The sequence below is a fragment of the Haemaphysalis longicornis genome, unplaced genomic scaffold, assembly GCF_048455015.1.
Source record: "Haemaphysalis longicornis isolate Haplotype H1 unplaced genomic scaffold, Haemaphysalis longicornis Haplotype H1 scaffold_10, whole genome shotgun sequence".
Classification (NCBI taxonomy): domain Eukaryota; kingdom Metazoa; phylum Arthropoda; class Arachnida; order Ixodida; family Ixodidae; genus Haemaphysalis; species Haemaphysalis longicornis.
The window spans coordinates 20,890,852-20,909,648 of NW_027526204.1; the positions used below are offsets into that span (position 1 = coordinate 20,890,852).

The 18,797-nt window shown below is 46.8% G+C and overlaps 1 protein-coding gene across 1 annotated transcript in view; it reads left to right on the forward strand.

Moving 5' to 3' along the window:
- The window catches only part of LOC144157649 (uncharacterized), a 31,567-nt gene extending 13,552 nt beyond the window's left edge, over positions 1 to 18,015 (forward strand). Inside the window, exons 4-6 of the mRNA XM_077688467.1 lie at positions 9,479 to 9,546; positions 16,215 to 16,301; positions 17,705 to 18,015. Of these exons, the coding sequence (XP_077544593.1) occupies positions 9,479 to 9,546; positions 16,215 to 16,301; positions 17,705 to 17,823 (274 nt within the window). The 3' untranslated portion in view covers positions 17,824 to 18,015. The remainder of the gene's footprint in view (positions 1 to 9,478; positions 9,547 to 16,214; positions 16,302 to 17,704) is intronic.
- The last annotated feature ends 782 nt before the right edge of the window (positions 18,016 to 18,797 follow it).

Sequence of the window (18,797 nt, forward strand, 5' to 3'; positions counted from 1 at the left end):
TTTATTGTGCGCCAAAACCTCGTACACACGGGCGTTTTTGCTTTTCGCCTCCATCAGAAAAGCGGCCGCCGCGGCCTGGAATCGAACCAGCGACCTTGTGCTCAGGAGCGCAACGCCTTAGCCACTGAGCCACCGCGGCGGGTCGAGGCAAGAAGCAGGCTGGAGACAAGGCAGTTGGATACTACGGCGTGGGTTGTAGGAATAGCAGAGAGACCTATTAGTAGAGTTTGCAGAACGGAATAATCTCCGCATCATGGATACCTTCTTCCGCAAATGGAAGAGCCGGAAGAAGACGTGGAGGAGGCCGAATAGGCAGCATAAAAATGAAATGGAAGTGGACGCGAAAGAGAAGTGTTTTCGCGCGCCGGACGGAGACGTCCCGTATCGTGCCTGCAAACATGATGTGAACAAAATCTGCGCCGACGTGTCCGTCTAACGCCTCAGAGCGCAAGATAAACAATGCATCGGTTCAGAAAGTCATGTTCGCGGGTTGTATTTTCTTTGAAGACATAATACGCGTTGTCAAACGTAACTCAACAAAAATGCCAAAACTGTTCCACATGAACGCTCTTTCGCTGCTATAAAAATGGGATGACGTCATGAAGCTTTTGGTTTCATATCAAACTAACTTCGATGTAGCTATGTTTACGGAGACGTGGTACCATAACGATGATTATCATTTTGCACTGCCTAGATGCAGCCAATTTTTCTTGAACCATCGGGAAACTAGAGGGGCTGGCGTGTCGATTAAAACTAGGCACCCAAAATATGAAATTATCCAGGACTATAGCGTTATCACTGCCAATTATGAAATTTTATGCGTAGAAACCAACACAAACATTTGCTGGTTTGTATCGCCCACCCTCTGGGAGCCTCCCAGCTTTTTGCGCATTTTTTGAACGTTTACATTCCTATGCCAGTGGAAACAATTGCTGCCTTATTGTAGATGGTGATCTAAACATCGATCTTTTAAAAAACACCGCCCCTGCCACTGAGCGTTCATTAATAATGCAGAGCAATGGCTTTACAAACGTCATCGAGTCCACAACACGTGCCACGTCGACAACAGTGTCTTTACTTGATGTATCTATTACTAACTCCGCCACAGAACACACTACGTGAGGAGTCCTAAGCACGGGTATTAGTGATCACATGCCTATTTTATTTATCACTGACCCACAAGACAGCGTTAGGCGCAAAAACGGGCACGCCTTTACTTATCGCCAGATAACACCAAATACGCTGGAAGGCTCTCGAAAACGCATAGCTGAAACAAAATTGGCGTATGTCCTTGCCGTAACAGATGCAAATAGCGATTATGAAAGCTTTATAAAAAATTTCAAATCGCACTACTTTACTTCATTTCCCACTCGAACGCAACCAATACCTAGGAAGTCGCTCAAACCGTACGATTACCGGTTACCTAAGAAAATAAATTGCAAAGAAAAAGAAGTTGTACAATTCGTCTCTGAAAATTCGAGATTCAAAGAAGTGGGATAAATACAAGTTATTTAGAAGCAAATTAAATAAAGAAAAGGAAAAGGTGAAACGAGAATACTACAACAGCATTTTCGATGCAAGTCATTTGAAGCGAAGTGATATTGCTTGTAGGAGACTCAATGAGCTACTGAGCAAGACTTCCTGCTGTACCCCGCCCGATAGTCTCAAGGTGAATCACGAAGTATTCAGCAGAACTGATCTCTCAGACAAGTTTAACAATTTTTTTCGTAGAACTCGGAGATGCTAGTAACCTAAATCAAACTGCCTAATCTTCCAAACACAATATTTCTTCAACCCACCTGCATGGAAGAACTAATATTAGTTATAAATAAGCAATTTATAGTTCTGGATATTTATAACTAATGACTAATAGGGTGCAAACTTGAGATCTCACTAAGCGTATTAATGTTGTATGCCGTGAGCCGAGCTGTGGCTTAGACATTTATTTAGGGGTCGTAAGCGCTGCCGGAACTATGAGCAGCGAAGACAGGTGACCGCCCAGACACATGGCCGTGTTGGATCTGTCGCGTGGCAAAGTTGACAGCCAGCCCACGCATCGGCGATGGTGAGAACGGAAGTATGGGGATAAGGATGATAGTGGGGCTAAATGCGGACGATGTTGACACCACTACAACGGCAAACCTAGGTAAGCCTAAAGAGCCGTTGAACGTGAATGTTAGACTTGACGCAACAGACTAGAAAACAGTGATCTGGATTCAGGAATAAACGTAGCATAATATATATTCTGGCTCTCACTAAGTAAAAGAAGTGGGCTTGTCTATGTCATGTACTGCGAATGAGGGACAACAGGTGGGCCACCCATGCAATGAAATGGTTGCAAGGCTGGAGAAACAGCGGAGCTGGCGGCCCCTGCCCCTTTGTCGGAGACACGGCTGCTGTACTTCACACGGATTTCCGAACTTTTCGCTGAAAGTTGTTCATGACTGGCAGGCCCGTATAGTTTCGTCCGGAGGCTTTTACATCACTTCCGAAGTGGAACGCATTAGCACGCGCTATAACTCCCGGAAACCGGCTTCGTGAACTCGGCGTCTGTGCTTCACACTTCAGGTCGCACCTGAACTGCCGAGTATTACAGCACGTGAGATATCACGCCACAAACGCTGGACAGAGTGTTCTCGGAGGTTGAGTTGGCCGACGACGGGCGCTCCTCAAGAGGCGCACGTTCACGTGCGCTTGGTTTGTTTTCTTGGTATTTTTTCTGGTAAGGCTATCGGGGGAACTAAAAGCTTAAAGAGCTCTTCAGTCGGAATTTTCTCCGTCAATACGTGGACAGAGAGTCACAAATCAACACAGAAGGACTGCGGACGCACAGTGAGGGGTTAAATCAGCCATATTTGGGTGCCTTGGCTTTGGTGACGGTGCCTTACCACCGCATGCGAAATAGTTACTCAGGCCCTTTTTCTCTATCCTCAGTGGCTAAGGCGAATGACGTACTGTACATACTTGTGTGCCTTGGGGCTGTTCGAACTTCTTTCGAACCCGAGAGCACACACTACTGGGCTTAACCTTCGCCGAAAACGCCACCTTCACACCAAATCTCGCTGCCACGTTCTTTAATCGATGTGATAACCCGTGCACGTACGGAATTACCGATACAAAAAAAAAGTTCCTGCGTTTTTGCAGCCGCCCCTTTCCATAGGGGCAATTTCCCATGCAAGCCGGGTGAACTTCCCAAGCGCTATAGTCCCACACACTGGCCGAGCGCCAGGCCGGGGATTCGCTTGTACCTATTTTACCGGTAGGTGCCCGGCGCCACGAAGGCACACGAATGCACATGGTGCCTTCCACAGCCACGGTGGACGCTCAACTTGCAACCGCCTGTGGCAGGACATGCCGCCCGAATTTAACCGCCGGAAATGGCGCAACGCGGCATGATGGCCGGGGGCCCCGCCAAATGGACAAGGGTCAGGGGCCCCTCGCAAAGGTAAAGGCAGCGTTCCAGACGTGGATTCCTCTTTCAAGGGTCCGAACTCGACCAGAGACGCCAGTACCCAGTAAAGAAACCGGTGGGTACCCGGTGGTACCAGGATTCGAAACCGGTACCTCCCGCTTAGAGGCGAGTGCTGTACCTCTGAGACATCGCTGATCAACGTTTTCAGGTACGCAGACGATTATTTGGTGTTGACAAGTGGTCCCAACTTAATAATTGTTAAAGAAACAGTATTGGATACATTCCGTACACGAGGGAAGGGGTTAAAGTTCACCTGCGAGGCTCCGAGTGGGAACAGCTTACAATGCCTGGACTTGAAACTCGCTTTTGAAAAGCTGTTTTCACCCCGTTCAGAGGTGCCACTTCTTAGCTTTTCTTCAGACCAGTCCAAAATAGTCAAGCAGGGTATTGCAGTGGCCTGTTTGAAGTTGGCAGTGATGAAATCTTGCCCACACGGTGTGGGACAGTCCTTCAATCAGCAAGTACCGCGGCTCAGGAAGGCAGGCTTCCCTGCCGCGGTGCTATTCGGGGTGAGCAAGAACGTGAAAAAAGCCATCCTGTCAGAGGGCAGCGGTTCCAATGAAAAAGGACAGGATCCTAATGAGCGAGGCACTGTATCGGTAATTTCGTACGTGCACGGGTTCTCACATCAATTAAAGAACGTGGCAGCGAGATTTGGTGTGAAGGTGGCGTTTTGGGCGAAGAATAAGCTCAGTGGTGTGTGCTCTCTGGTTCGAAAGAAGTTCGAACAGCCGCAAGGCACACAAGTATGTACAGTACGTCATTCGCGGCGTTTTGTTGAATGCAAGAAAAACGTCGCATACCGCATCCCGATGACGTGCGGTCATCGGGATGCGGTGTATCTAGACGCTGTGTCAACATCAGATTAAGAGAGCATTCATCGAGCCTCCAGGGGCGGCCCTTCACTCAGTTAGCTCTCCACTGCGCAGAATGTGGCTGCACACCGTGTTTCGATAACACAGATATTATATTTTCCCACAAGAATCAGGTGCCACGAGAGTTGACAGAAGCCTTCCAGATTACTTCTCACAAAGATGACTGTGTGAGTCACTCATCGCTGGTCTTACTAGATCAAGAGATTATGCTGTTAGCAACGCACGTGTAACTGTATTCGGAGTCCCCGTGCGCATATGTGCCCCCAAGAAGTCATGTAACATAGCCTATATATGTGTGTTTTTTTCTGATGATAAATTTAGTTGAAAACTGCGTTGTGTGTGTTCTCTTCCCTCGGTCCAGTTTTTTGTGCGCAGTTCCAGTCATAAAGATCCCCAGGCCGTCAAAATTATTCCGGATCCTTCAAACTACGGCGCCCCTCATCACCTGTGTTGCATCGGGGCGTTAAACCCCACAATCAATCAATCTTTTCCCTCTCAGCGATTCTATAGCACCACGTCTTTCTCGTAATTGGTTGTGGGCTTCTAAAATGCAGTGTTCAGTAAGCAGATTATTCCACAAAAGGGATTCAATAAAGAGGACAAGCACTACATACCAATAGTGGTAGAAAACACAATAAGTGACGAGTAGCCAATACCAGTGGTAAAGCACCAATAAATGAGCACTTAGACGATTAGAACAGAAAGAACATTTTGCTTGTAGGCAATAGGCCTGTAAGAATTGACGTGTTGCGGGCTGCACGCCCCCGCAACGGATCTCTATCGTGTCGAGCCCCAAGTTTGCAGTGAACTGGCTGAGATGCTCACGAATTCTTCAAATTTCTGTGTTGCACTGTAAACAAGCTTCTTATTTCTGTTCACTGATGCTTTCGCAATGCGATGCAGAACTTCTTGGAGGTTGTCCAGGTGTTCTTTCTCTGTCTTCCTCAAGATGAGTATGTTCACTATGCAGCAATAAAAACCTTGGCAGTCTTCTTGGGTTCTTTTCATGAGCCGCTGAAAGGCTGGTGGGAGCAACGCCTATCCAAAGCAGACCCTATGAAACCACAAAAGTCCCTCGTGCGTTGCAATTGCTGTAGGGTCAGTTCTGCCTGGCTGCATCAGAACTTCGTTGTACGCAGAGACAAGGTCTAGCGGTGAAAGATTGCGAATTCCATTTAGATTATGTAGCAGCTGTTCAGCGTGCGGCAGCGTTAAGTTGTCCACCACAATAGCTTTTTTGCTCCCTCAGATCAACAAGAAAGACGGATGGTGCCATTTTTTCGCAGGATAGGTCGGCGGAGAATAGGGTATTCAATTGGTTGCTTAATAGTTAGTGTGCTCATAATGGAAGGCGTTTTAACTTCCGGTCGACTGGAAAAACTAACATTTCCATCTTCAGATTTGGTTGGAAACCTTTGCAAAACCCAGTCATGGCATAAACAGGTGATAAATCATGCCGCCCTCCGTCTAACCATGACGTGGTTGAACACGAAGCTTTATCGTGATGGATTATTTGGTGAGCCAATTGGGCCCACACTGCGCATATGTGCTACTCGGAGGTACGCACCACTTTTTTAGAATAGGCACAGCAAATCTCGGTTGTTCACTCCGTAGTCCTCACGTTTGGGTTTGGGGTGCACGGCGCGAATCGGCACCTGCTGCTTGGCGTTCATTGCGACAATGTCGAAATGGAACAATCAACGGGTAGACGCAAGCTTCATAACGCGAGAGACCCGGGTTCGATTCCTGCCGCGGGAAGCGCGTTTTCTTTCACTTCTCCATGAGTGTTCATCATCATCGTCAGAAAAAGTTGTCTTTCCTGCAGATCGTATCGGCGTGCAACGCCATCAGTGAGGGCACTAAAGCTTCGCTTTACAATCCTGTCCCGCAGTGACGGAGGCATGCCTTACCTTCAGGTCCGATAGCTTCAGGTCGCATAGCGCCTTGCTGAAGAATGCGCTGTTATGGGCCTAGGCCTGTTGCAGGCAACGGTTGCGTTGAGGGGCGTTGGCACGGCGGTTTAGCAGCGTACCTATGCGACCTAAATGCGAAAATACAGCGCTTTCACAGTATCTGTTCCATAAGGAAAGTCGCACTGCGCGTTACGATGAGTGGCATGGCGGCTGGTCGCGCTTTGGATTTCTGCTCTAAGTGCTTGTAGCTCATGCTGTAGTTTCTCGCCTTCGTTACACGGGGGTTTATAATTGGCGGTGGGAGCATTGGGAGAGAATTGACGCCCAGCTCTTCGGGTGCTCCTTTTTCCCCTTGTTCTTCGGCAGGTGTGTGGCAAGTCTCAGTGAGCACGTCTTTCCACAGCGACCTCAAAACTATCTCGAGAACACAGATCCCATCCCACACACAATGTTTGGCTTCAGGCCAAAGCTATCCACACAGTACATATTACTACAATTTCAAAAATATATTTTTTGAGATCGCGAGCAAAAATACACACAAGGCTATCTTCGCACTTGATGTAAAGGTAAAGATGTAAAGATGCGGTTTGACAATGTAGCCCACACAGGCATACTCAGAATCTCCCCCCTAAGACTGCGGAGAAAGAACGTACGTCTACGTTAGAATTTTTTCAACAGCCAGAGAGGCTATTCTCAAATAGACGACCTGCAGTCCGACCCCCACAAATACGAAAGTAGAAGCCCGCCGCAAGGTGCGGTATTATCTCTGATACTGTTTAATATCGCATGATAGACATGATAGACATGATAATAATAGACATGATAAATGTGCCCCCAAAATGTGGAAGCATTTCAAGCATAAAACATCCTCTTTATGCAGACAGCATCATAATCTGGACAGCCAAAGGGTCGGAAGGGGAAATGCAGGAAAGATTGCAACAGGCTGCAGATACAGTACACACATACAAGAAAAACTGCGGGCTCCCCTGAGCTCCACAAAAATCCGAACTCCTGCGGGTAAAAAAAGTCGTTACGACCGAGCTACCCCGTTCTGCACCATGATGGAAGGTACACGCATAGAACCCACCGATCACATTAAAATTCTCGGCACGACTTATCAAGAAAACTGCAAGAACGCCCGCCTACTCCATCTTGCCCCCAGAGACAGCTGCACCTGATCGAACGGGCGAAGACGGCGGGTTGCTCCAGGGGTGCCCTTAACTGAGGGCTCCACTCACAAGACTTTTCGAATCACAATAAACGTTGTACTCCTCCTCCTCTTCCTGGTCGTGCATGTATGAGGACCTTGATTGAAATACGCCAAGCACTCTAATACTCTGACGCGAACAATGAAGAAGTATTATTCTGGCGCTCCTGAGTACTCAGGAGCGCCGTTTTACCTCACGGTGTATCTCACGTTTCACATCGAGGTGAATCGTTTCAACTTACCTTGAAAAAAGCTTCGAATGTGGCCTTTCCCAACGATTGAAACGGCTGAGGGAGTGGCGATCAGAAACGCTACTTCGCGTGACTTTGAATCCATCGCAGTCACGGCAGCGTCAACATAAACGCATCTGCACTTGTTGATATGGGCAGTCAAAATGCTAGCAAAGCTTCCGGCGTCATCTTTGCTGATGACTTCGCTGACAGGGTCCGGCCTTCGTGCGACCAGCGGTTCTTCAAACGCGTTAGAAGTGTCCGTGGCGTCCTAAACTAAAACACGTGCGGCTGCGCGTGGGACATCGCCATCGTCCGCATCTTGTTCCACTCCAGTTATATCAGGTACGGACATAGAAGCAGGTACGGTAGAGATGCTTTATATTCTGTACCGGCAGAATTGAGGACCGGTACAAGAGAAAGCGGTGTATATCTTGCCAAGCGGGGTTACGTGCGGAATTTGCGGTTCCGCGATGCGGTGAACCGTTCTCGCGAGGGCTTGATATTTTTGCGTCTTTCTTTGGGAAGTTAGTATATTAAACTGCACGGTCATATGTGAATACGTCGCCATCGCGCAGAAGTCTTTCTCTCTATTCAGGCCATAGAACTGTAGCGACAAGCTGCTCACTGAAGTTATCAATGGCGGTAGCGGCAAATTTGCTAGGCGCTGCCAGGCCGCGGAGTGCCAAAGCAAGCTGGGAAACTGTATCACGGGAGGCTGACGATAATCACCGAAACAGTGATGATCCACGGGAGCATTGACGGTGGGGGTGAAGTTATTTGCCAGTGTGTCAACCACAGCGTCGTACGGGTACGGAGGGCTCGCGACAGTAGAGCGTGCGTGGACGGCTGTGTCTCATCCTTCGCTCCTTTCTTTCAGCGTGGTGTCGGTGCTTCCTAACTCATGGGTGGTGTCGGGAAAGCTGCCGGCAGGGCATCAAAATACTTTGATCTTCAGGGAACGGGCAGGGAAGCAGGAGCGTGCGACGGCGGGTTGCCCTCGACTCGTCCGTCCCGAACCCAAGTACAATGTTTCGGAACAAACAAAAGAAGCGGTGGTGGGCCCACAGTCTCTAGGGAAAGCGTTGGTGTCGATACCGGTAGAATTGCTCGATACCGTTGGTCGATACCGTTGGTGTCGATACCATCCTCGTCGCCGTTGTGGTGTCACGGCTTGGAGGGCCGCTATCAGTATAGGCACGAACTCGGACACATGAACACCGCCATGGGCTACCGATGACGTTTATTGCACAGTGGTTACATTGACGGCATTAATGGCTAACAGATCACAGCGCCATCTTTGATGGAATCACTAACAAATGCCAACATACAACAACGCCTGCTACCCTCCACTGCAGTCATGTCACTTGTGATGATGTCTGGAAGTGAAGTAGTCACGTACGGGCAAGGTACCTCTTATTTAAGTTTGTCTGAGGACGTCCTTTCCAATGACGTCACTTCCTGACAAACGATCGTTGTGTTTGTCTCCAGGGCGGAAGTTAAAAATTTGCAGTGGCCTCAGTGTACCCATAACTGAAACGTTGGTGTCAGTCACTGTTCATCATCCTGTCTGTAACTGCGATATCACCCTTTGAACAGCTTTATGTGGTCACATGGTCAACTGCTTCGTGTCGGGTGCGGAACTACGGACAAGCATGTGTACATTGCGTCATCATTTGCATCAGCGGTGATGACTAGATAGGTTTCTACGATAGTCTTATCATGTGCTACGATGTATAATCTCATGACACGAGTTATGTCTGTGAAATTTGTCGTTGCAGAAAATCCACAGTGTTCGACATCCATTTTGGAGATTCTTTGGACAAGCCATGGTACTACATCGATGGCAGTAAGATACGCTTCCTTTGATTGAGTGTTCCTGGGCTCTGTATGAGATCAACATTGCTGCTTTAATGGGGTACCATGCGAAGTTTCACCCACAAAAAATGTTTAATTTTAGATACGTTGGTACCAGGACTGCACTTAGATACAAAATGCATAATCGTATTAGTAAAATATTCAAAAATTAGGACATACATAAAGCTAATCCGAATAAACCGCGCAATTAAAACATCCAAAAAAGGACGGTGCGTCACCTGTTTCTAAAGAAGCAAGAACTGAGGTCACCATGGTATTTTTTTTTTGTAGTCTAAGTACCGTCTGTCTCTGGCACATACCGGTGGGCAGATTCGGACTTGGCAGATTGTGCTTGTAAGCCATATTTTAGGAAGAGGATGCGAAGTAAGGTAATTCCGAACAAAGCGAAAATTCAAAGGGTTAAAAAAATCAAATCTAGGACAGTGAGGCTTGTTTTTATGAAATTGGCGAAAATTTTACTTTGGTAGAGAATTTTTTGTAACTTTCCTAGACGTTTACACATACGAGCTTCAAAGTTTCGCAAGGGGTGTACCAGTACGAGCATAAACGGAGAACAAAGACAAAGGAAACTAAGTGTGAACCCAATTTGATGTACTTTTGGTTTTCGCAACTTTGCCAGCAAGGACGGTATGTAGAGCAAAATAAAGCCATTAATTTGAGACAGTGTGAGACACGTACATAAAAACAAACAGACCGATTGGCCTTCCCAGGCAGCAGGCAGAACGCACTTTTCTCGGCAAAGCTATCCGATCGCGTAAAGCAGACGCGATCGGATACGCGTATGCTTTACGCGTAAAGCATACGCGTAAAGCAGACAGGAAAAAATTTCGTCTCTAGTTTCTCGCAAATGCTCAGAAGCTCTCGATCCAGTGTAGCTACATTAAAAAAATATGCGGAAATCTGCTGCTAAGATGACTGTAGTATAACGCCTAGTTTCATTTACTTGTCCCAATTACCTATTTCACAGGGCAGTTGTAAACATTAAAGAATTCCCGCCTGCTATTATAACAGCGCCATTTCTGGTGAAAATATGTTTACAGAAAACGGATTTAACTCAGATGTTCTAAACACTATCTTGAAAGTAACTATGCGACAATAAACTATATGACAATGAGCCACTGCTATGGCTCCATCATTACGTTGAGGTTCATTTACTTGTCAGATTTAACCAACTCACAGTGAAGTTAGAAATGTTACGAAACTTCCGGCTGCTGTCAATACAGGGCAGTCTACGGATGGCGCATTGTTACAAAAAAACGGCTGTAACCCTTGTTTTACCGAAACTATCCCACAAATATTATATGAAAGTTAGCGGCTAGGCCGACTGTAAGATTACGTCCAGTTTCGTCTACTTTTCATAAATAGTTATCAGTTAACCTGTAAATTTAATGAAATTTCTTTCTGCTGTCAATACAGTAAAACCTCGTTAATTCAAACTCAGTAAACTCGAACTTCCGGTTAATTCGAATTCACGCCCTAGTCCCGGCACAGTGAGAGCTTGCTTCTGGGCTAGTTGGTACATTATTTGTTAAAAAACACTGCGCTAAATTGAAATTACGAAGACGAAGGACGGCGGAACACACGATGCAGACTTACGAAAGCGCAACTATCAACTGGCCTTTATTTTCCGACCCTATCGGAAAACATTGGAAATATAAACATAGAAACAGAAACGTTCAAAACCTCGCACAAAACCCTATCTGTGTTAAGTTCTTGATAGTTGTCATCGTCACTTCTTTTTTGCGCGGTCTCACTCACAGCTGGCGACGTGCGCTCGTCATCCCCTCTCTCTGGCTCACTGTCACACGGGGAACATCTTTCCGCAGAAGGTGAATTTCCTTCTTTTTTAGAATCACCGATGGCTGGCTGAAGCATGCGCCTTGGCTCTTCCCTGGTCGTCCTGCTGTGGGAGCGTGCCAATGCTGTTGTTTCATTGAACAGGGGTCGCATTTGCATTTTTTGCAATGATCGGCCAAATGCCCGAGCGCTTGTAGCTTGGCGCACGCGTTCTTATGCTCCCGCAGCCGCTCGTTGAGGCACCTTCCGGTTTGTCCTATATAGGACCTCCCACAGTCCAACGGAATTTTGTATACGATTTCTGACTCCCACCCCACGAAGGGGTTTCTGTGTTTCACCTGACAGCGTGGGCGTTCAGCGTCATCCTTGTTCACCCGCTTGCACAGTCCCTTCAGCTTGTGTGGGGCGGAAAAAACAACTTTAACATCGTACCTTTCCGCAACCTTTTTCAGCCCGTGTGAGACGTTGTGGATGTACGGAATGACTGCCAGTGGTCTTCTGTCATCATTCTCTTGCTGAAAAAAAGTTAAACGTGGCGTTGGGCGTCAGCAAGAGAAGGATGACAGAAGACCACTGACAGTCATTCCATACATCCACAACGTCTCACACGGGCTGAGAAAGGTTGCGGAAATGTACGATGTTAGAGTTGCTTTTTCCGCCCCCCTTCGTGGGGTGTGAGTCAGAAGTCGTATACAAAATTCCGTTGGACTGTGGGAGGTCCTATATAGGACAAACCGGAAGGTGCCTGAACGAGCGGCTGCGGGAGCATAAGAACACGTGCGCCAAGCTACAAGCGCCCGGGCATTAGGCCGATCACTGCAAAAGTGAAAATGCGAACCCCTGTTGAATGAAACAACAGTACTGGCACGCTCCCACAGCAGGACGACCAGAGAGGTTATAGAAGCCTTTAGTATGGCATCGGAAAGCCAAGGCGCATGCGTCAGCCAGCCATCGGTGATTCTAAAAAACAAGAAAAAATTTGGTAGGCTGCGGGTTTTTATTTGTTGCCGTTTCCGTGTAGCCGAAATCTATGAGCCTCCAGTGCACACCACGAAATGGATCACGGCGCTCCTCGAGCTCCCCATAAAAGACGGTGTCTCGCATCTTTTAGCCACTTCACTCATACTCACCCTATAAATCCAAGCAAGCAGTATAAAAACCGAGAAGCTTTATCTTTCCAGTTGAACACCGCCGCTTTGTGTGTTGCCAGTTTTTTTCATGATCTATCCCAGTGAAAGCCCATTGCTTTATTGATCCTCGTTATGCGTTTATGGTGTAATATGAATTTACACTAACTCTATTTTCGTGCATATTCTGTTTATGAAGGCTTAACAAATCAGCCTAGGCTGTTTTGCTGCGATTGAACTTGTTTTGTTCTATATTTCGACATTGTTAATATCCAGTGACGCGTCTTGTTTTTTTAAACACCACTGCGAATCTGTGGCGTAATCTATAAGCAACGGTCATGTCCAATTGATTTCATGTCCAAATCATTCCATGTCCAATTGATTTGTGTATAAATATACATGATATTTCTGCTTATTTATTCTGACTGCTCATGTTTTACAAGTTTCTATGTAGTTTTTAACAAGAGGTCCCCCACAGTGATAAACTATGGGACCTCTTTCTTTATTCCGTTCCAATTTATGTGCTACATTATTTCCAAACTTCCCAATAACAAACTTCAAGAAAAAATCCTTCACCAGTAGTGATTGCGACCGCGAGGAATGCGAGTGGTGAACGTGAGCACGACTGAGTGTTTGTGGGGTCGGCGAGTGGTGAGCGTGAGCGCGAGAGTTCCAGTGGTGGTGGTGAGGGGCGAACGTGAATGCGAGTGAGGCCTAATAGAAACGGTGGGGGGTGAGCGCCACCGCGAGTGAGTGCGAGTGGAGACGGCGAGTGGGGAGCGTGATCGCTAGTGGTGGTGGTGAGTGGGGAACGTGAGCGCGGCTGAGTGCGACTAGAAATGGTGTGTGGTGAGCGCGAACGGGAGTGGGTGGGAGTGGAGACGGCGAGTGGTGAGCATGGTTCACGAGTAGTGCGAATGGTGGTCGCTAGTGGTGAGCGTGAGCGCGAGTGGGTTGGAGTGGTGCTGGTGAGTGGCGAGCGTGAACGCGAGTGAGTGCGAGCTGAAACGGTGAGTGGTGAGCGTGACCGCGAGTGAGTGCGAGTGGAGATGGCGAGTGGTGGGCATGAGCGGGAGTGAGTGTGAGTAAAAACGTTGAGTGGTGAGCGCGACCGCGAGTGAGTGCCAGTATTGACAGCGAGGGGTGAGCGTGAGCGCAAGTGAGTCGAATCCTGAGCGTGAGCACGAGTGAGTGCGTGTGTTGAGCGTGAGCGTAGTGAGTTCGAGTACAAACGGTAAGGGGTGAGCGCGACCGCGAGTGAATGCAAGTGGTGACGGCGAGTGATGTGCTTGAGATATATTGAGTGCGAGTGGTGAGCGTGAGCGCGAGTGATTGTGTGTGGTGACGACGAGTTGTGAGCGTGATCGTGAGGGAGTACGAGTTGTCGCGGTGAGTGGTGAGCGTGAGCGCGAGTGAGTTTGAGTGGTGGTGGTGAGGGCAAGCGTAGTGCGAAGGAGGGCGAGTAAACGTGGAGAGGGGTGAGTGCGACTGCGAGTGAGTGCAAGTGAAGATGGCGAGTGGTGAGCGTGATCGCGAGTGAGTTTAAGTGGTGAGTGAGTGAGTGAGTGCGAGTGGAGACGTCAAGGGGTGAGCGTGATTGCGTCTGAGTGCTAGTGGTGCCGGAGAGTGGTGAGCGTGAGCGTGAGTGAGTTCGGGTGAAGAAGGAGCGCGATCGCGAGGGTGAGTGGAGACGGCGAGTGGTGAGCGGGATCACGAGTGAGTTCGAGGGGTGAGGGCAAGTGGTGAGTGTGATCGTGAATGATTCGCGTGGTGGTAATGAGTTGTGAGATAAATTGATAAAAAGTATTATTGACATTTTGGTAGTCCACCTGTTGCATATGTTTCGTCACTGGCAAGACTGTGGTACGTACCCAAATGCCCTTAAGTTGGGCAAAGTCATCCCTGTATACAAAGATGGTGACCGTTCCAGACCCTCGAGCTACAGACCAATATCTGTGTTAGGTGTGATTATTACGATATTTGAAAAGATACTCTCAGCGCAAATTTCATCATTCGCTTCTAAACATAGTATAATTTGCCGAAGCCAGCAGTCTTCCGGTCGCACAGATCTACGTCTTCTGCAGTTCTGGTATTAACCCAACAAGTTTATAAGGCCCTAAACAATAACAAGCTAGCCGTCGTAGTTTTCTTAGACATAAGGAAGGCCTTTGATTCAGTCAACCACAACATAATGTTAACTAAGCTGCATGATTATGGCGTTAGAGGCAGAATTCATAAGCTTCCTAAATGCTACCTGTCTGACCGACAGCAAGGAGTAGTGATAGATGGTTTTGTGTCCTCTGCTGAGTAAGTGGTCGCAGTTGTATACCACGGGGCTCAGTTATTGGACCTAGTCTTTTTTTTTACTCTATGTCAATGACTTTCCCTCTGTGTTGCTGTACTCGGAAGCCCTAATGTATCCAAACGACACGGCACTAATTTTTGTTGGACACTGCATAAATCAGATCGAGTCGGAAATCAACGAAGAGCTTCAGGGAGTTATTTTATGATCTAAACAAAACCACCTAAATATTAATACAGAGAAAACTAAATATATGGTTTCCCACAGCCCGAGTTTTGTAGCTTAAATATACAGAGTCTACGCTATTGCAGAGAGTAACCACGTTTAAATATTTAGGTGTCATGTATGACTCAGATATGAACTGGAAATCTTATATAGATAAGACATGCTCGAAGGTGGCGTATGGCTGCCACACGTTACTGAAAGCCCGTGAATGCTTCAACGCAGCCACCTTGCGTACCCTATATTTCGCATTTGTGCATAGCCATCTAAGCTACTGTATAGGATCGTGGGGCAGCACATAACAAACTTATTTCAAATCATTTAGCCGCTGACAAAAGAGGGCGAAAAGAATTGTTACACTTTCAAATAGGACTGATACCAATAAACCGTTGTTCAAACACAAGCGCGCAGTTCCGCTGCACTCTGTTCACGTAATAAGCGTTGCGTGTATAATTACCAGAATAGTAAAACATCACGACCCTCGACCAGTAAGCATTTTTATGTTACCGGCGCTCAGTACAAGAGCTGCGACCAACAATTGCTTTAAATTACCGGTTAATGGAAATGTATACAGTCGGCGGGCTAATAGAATATAATGGTGCGTTTATTTGGAATACTATACCGGCAAATGTGAAATCCGCACACACCTTTTCTGAGCCACGAAGCGTTTTATGTCAGAGTATAGTGCTGTAGTTTGATTATTATTCTGTGTTTTTCTTTGTCCCCAAAATGCATTGTGTAATCCAGTAATTCCGTTTACTACGGTGCTACCTTTTCCTGAGTTATGCGGTATGTCTAACGATTGGTCCCGACACTATCCAGCCAGGCTAAGGGACCAAAACTGTTTTTTCAGTTTTTTTGTATCAAATGTTGAAAGTGACAATGAAAAAAATGCCGAGGGTGAACCTTGGGTGGCCGGTCGCAGTACGAGGAACGCACACAGACATGCCCTTTCTGCTGCCTCTGATGGAATACGCTGTCAGTGTAGAGAGAAGACAACTTGACCCACAGCTCTGCTGTATCTCCAGCCTTACACCATTAGTGCTACATGGGGCGCATGATTTTTTTATTTTGGCAACTGAGTGATCCAGCGATGCCTCATCGCTTTCACCAGACGTGATTTCGCGGTACCTTTAGCTGACTTTCTCCAATGCTGCGTCGCCTCTGTTTTCAAACCTGTTTTATTTTCAGACACTTGTCACAACTATACCGCCCAGGTCGCCTACAGTGACTACAGCACCTGCATGGTCACTATCATTCCTTTTCCACCGGACACGCGTAAGGATGTTGTTGGCACCACCTTTTTATCGGCAAACTCTTGACTAACTTGGTTTAGTATTTTGGAAGCCAGAAGAAAAGACGTAATACGACCTCCGTACTTTTGCTGAGTTAGTAGCCCCTACCATTAGAATAGATTCAAGCCTAAATGGAAAGTTCTTCGTAAACGTTTCAAGAAATGATTTTACAGTTTCATGCCTTATACACAACTTAGATGTAATTAATGGCAGGCGAAAAGTTTTCTTGGGCGGGATCACATTGTTCCCTGCACGGAAATCTCGCCGCCACAAAAAGTGGTGATAACAAACGGCAGTTCACTCCGTGCTATTAAGCGGTCTATAGCGCTAACCTAGCCAGTCAAACACAAGCAAAAATATCCCGCGCTACTAGGCAGGGCAAAAAGGAGCTACGGGACCGAGAATCCACGGAAAGGCGGCACCAGGCACACAAAAAACTTCGCCCCAACCCTAAAGTCAGCCACGGTTTTCCTTTCTTCCGAGGTCTTAGCAAACATGGGGAAAGATAAACAATTCTTTCGATTACCATCTATACTTAAGAAACAACCCATTGGGATCTCCTCAACCACTGCAGCCTTCAAAGGCTCTGAATTTTATTTTGAAACTTTACATACTGTCTAAATGCATGCAGCAAAGCTGATGCAAACAATTTCATTCTCTAAACAATTTCGACAAGCACTACTGAAGCGCGGAGCCATATTTGGAAAGGCTTTAAAATGCGCCGGTTATTTATTTTGATATCATTCATTTTTCTGGCAGTTTTCGGCACGCAATACGTAAAACACGGAGCGGCTCAGGTAATGTAGTGTGCGGAAAGATCGCGACATGATCGGATATCAGCAAGCTGCTGCGCCGTTCCCGACTACTCTTGCGGTGAAAGAGCAGAGAGATTTATTCCAGAGGAGAGGTTCTTTTGAGCAAGCAGAGCGCGGTGCTCTCGCAAGTCGGAACCTTCTTTATCGTAAATGAGTGACAATGTGGCATATTCCAGCGGGTAAATAAACCCTGTCATTTTCTTTTTACGGGTTAATTAATAGTAGCAGAAAGTTAAAAAAAGCTCTTCCCTGGGCTTGTTCCACACATCGCACTTCGCTCTAACAGTACATAAAAGAGCGTCACAAGCGCATTGCGTCGTGAATTACCCCTGGCACACCAACGTTAAGCTTCTTAACAATACACGTTGTGCCAATGAATGTAAAACCGCTATTTCCGTTCCCATAGAAAACAGAATACTACCGTTAGAAATTTCACAAAAAGGACAGCGAAAGAACACGGAAATTAACACAGTGCCACCACTTTTTCTTTTGTTTATCTTCTTTATTCGTGTTCTCGGGTCAGCAGAGTCCGCAGCAAGAAATATTGCAGACATTTTTCTTGCCTTTTCAGTGTGCGTGTTGTGGACGAAGCAGTCTGTGGCAACAAACATTCCAAAGAGCTGCATGGATGCCTTCCAGGAAATCTGCGGCCACGGATACACTGATTACCGTCCAGAACTTTGCTCCTGAAGTTGAAGCCTCGGAGTGAAATGGCGAAATGTACTGCATAACAAACTGCTTGTTTCGGTGTGGTCCGCAGGGTTTGGTGCTTTTTATGGTGGCTTTTCTTATCTATGCTGTTTTTTTCTTTGTCTTTATATATGGAACGGTAAATCAATGCCTAAAATGGTTTTCTGTTACTAATAAAATATGGACATTGATATCGTGAAGTGCTCAGCCATTGCGTGTATACAGTTTGTTTAGTGAAGCCGTAAAAACATTGAGCGAACGTTTCTAACCGACCTGGGGAAATTCTCCCCGGTAATATTTATTTCCTATGACGGCGTCTTTCCCTATTGCTTCCAAATACGTGTAATTATTCTTGAAACCGTGCCTGCATCTTCGGCGCTGAACAATGAACACAGATTGAGCTATGTGAGAAAGTTGTGAAGGGATGCTGCACGTAATTATTCGAGGACCGACTAGCAAGGGCTGTGGCCTAACACTTACACAGAAGACACTGTTCAAAACTGATTTTTGCCACTTTTTTTAGCCCCATCTGAGAATCGTTCTTCTAATACACAAACTTGGTACTTCCTAGTTGACAAGCTTCGAAAATTTCAAGGTTCGACGCGCGTCCGAAGGCGGGACAATTTCCACAAGAAATCTCGCATCAGTTTTCTCTTCCCAAGCGTATACAAATTGAATGGAAAAATCTAGAAGGTTGTCAGATGCGGGAATAAAAAATAACTACAGTGCGTGCTATGCAGGGACCATAAGTAAACACTTCTCCTTGTCCTGAGAGATGGTGTTGCGGAGTCGACGGAACTCCACGCTTTCGGCAAAAAAAAGCTGAAGAGGATCCGAAGCCCTCACCATGCTGGTTATAGAATTAATCGGGAATGGAAATTTTTGAGACCGGTGTGGTATTCGTCTCCCCTTACCCTATACGAACAACCTTACCAAATCAGCCTACGACGTTCCTTTCATATAACAAAGATCGT